This window comes from Cystoisospora suis (assembly GCF_002600585.1).
Source record: "Cystoisospora suis strain Wien I chromosome Unknown contig_7751, whole genome shotgun sequence".
Lineage (NCBI taxonomy): Eukaryota > Apicomplexa > Conoidasida > Eucoccidiorida > Sarcocystidae > Cystoisospora > Cystoisospora suis.
Window position 1 is genome coordinate 6857 of NW_027160536.1, and position 537 is coordinate 7393.

At 46.7% G+C, this 537-nt stretch overlaps 1 protein-coding gene across 1 annotated transcript; it reads left to right on the plus strand.

The window, feature by feature from the left end:
• Positions 1–22: 22 nt before the first annotated feature.
• On the plus strand, positions 23–478 carry CSUI_010553 (vps53 n-terminal protein; the record flags this gene model as incomplete). Its single annotated transcript, XM_068070656.1, has 1 exon — positions 23–478. A coding segment is annotated over one exon (456 nt), but the record flags the coding sequence as incomplete, so codon positions are not given.
• Positions 479–537: the final 59 nt, after the last annotated feature.

Consider the following 537-nt stretch of genomic DNA (forward strand, 5'->3'; position numbering starts at 1 on the left):
TTCTCTTTATTCTTCTACTACCATGGAGTCGCCGTCTCCTCCGAGACATAGCCTTTCTTCGTCTTCTTCTTCCTCACCTTCTCCGCCATCTGCTGAAGTTCTTTCTACCTGTATCCATCAGCTTAATGAGGAGTTCCCCACGATCGCATCTCTATCTTCTTTAGATTCACGTATGTCATCTCTTCAAACACGCTTACGTGCGTTAGATAAAGATATTCTCGTTGCTGTAAGAGAACAAGCTCGGCGTTCCTCCTCTTCTTCCTCTTCTTCATCTACGTCTCTTCAATCTTTCCGCCAATGTGTGAAGGATCTTGTCGCCGGTCTCAATTCCATGAAAGAGCGCGCTGATTCGAGCGACCGGCGAGTAACGAAGATCTGCGATGATATCAAGAGACTCGCGCTAGCTAAAGACAACTTAACTCTTTCTATTTCAACTTTAAAGCGCTTAGTTATGCTCATGACCGCTTTAGATCGTCTCCGTCAAGCAGCCGCCTCACGGCGATATGCGGAAGCCTCTCAGCTTCTTCTTGCTGTGAA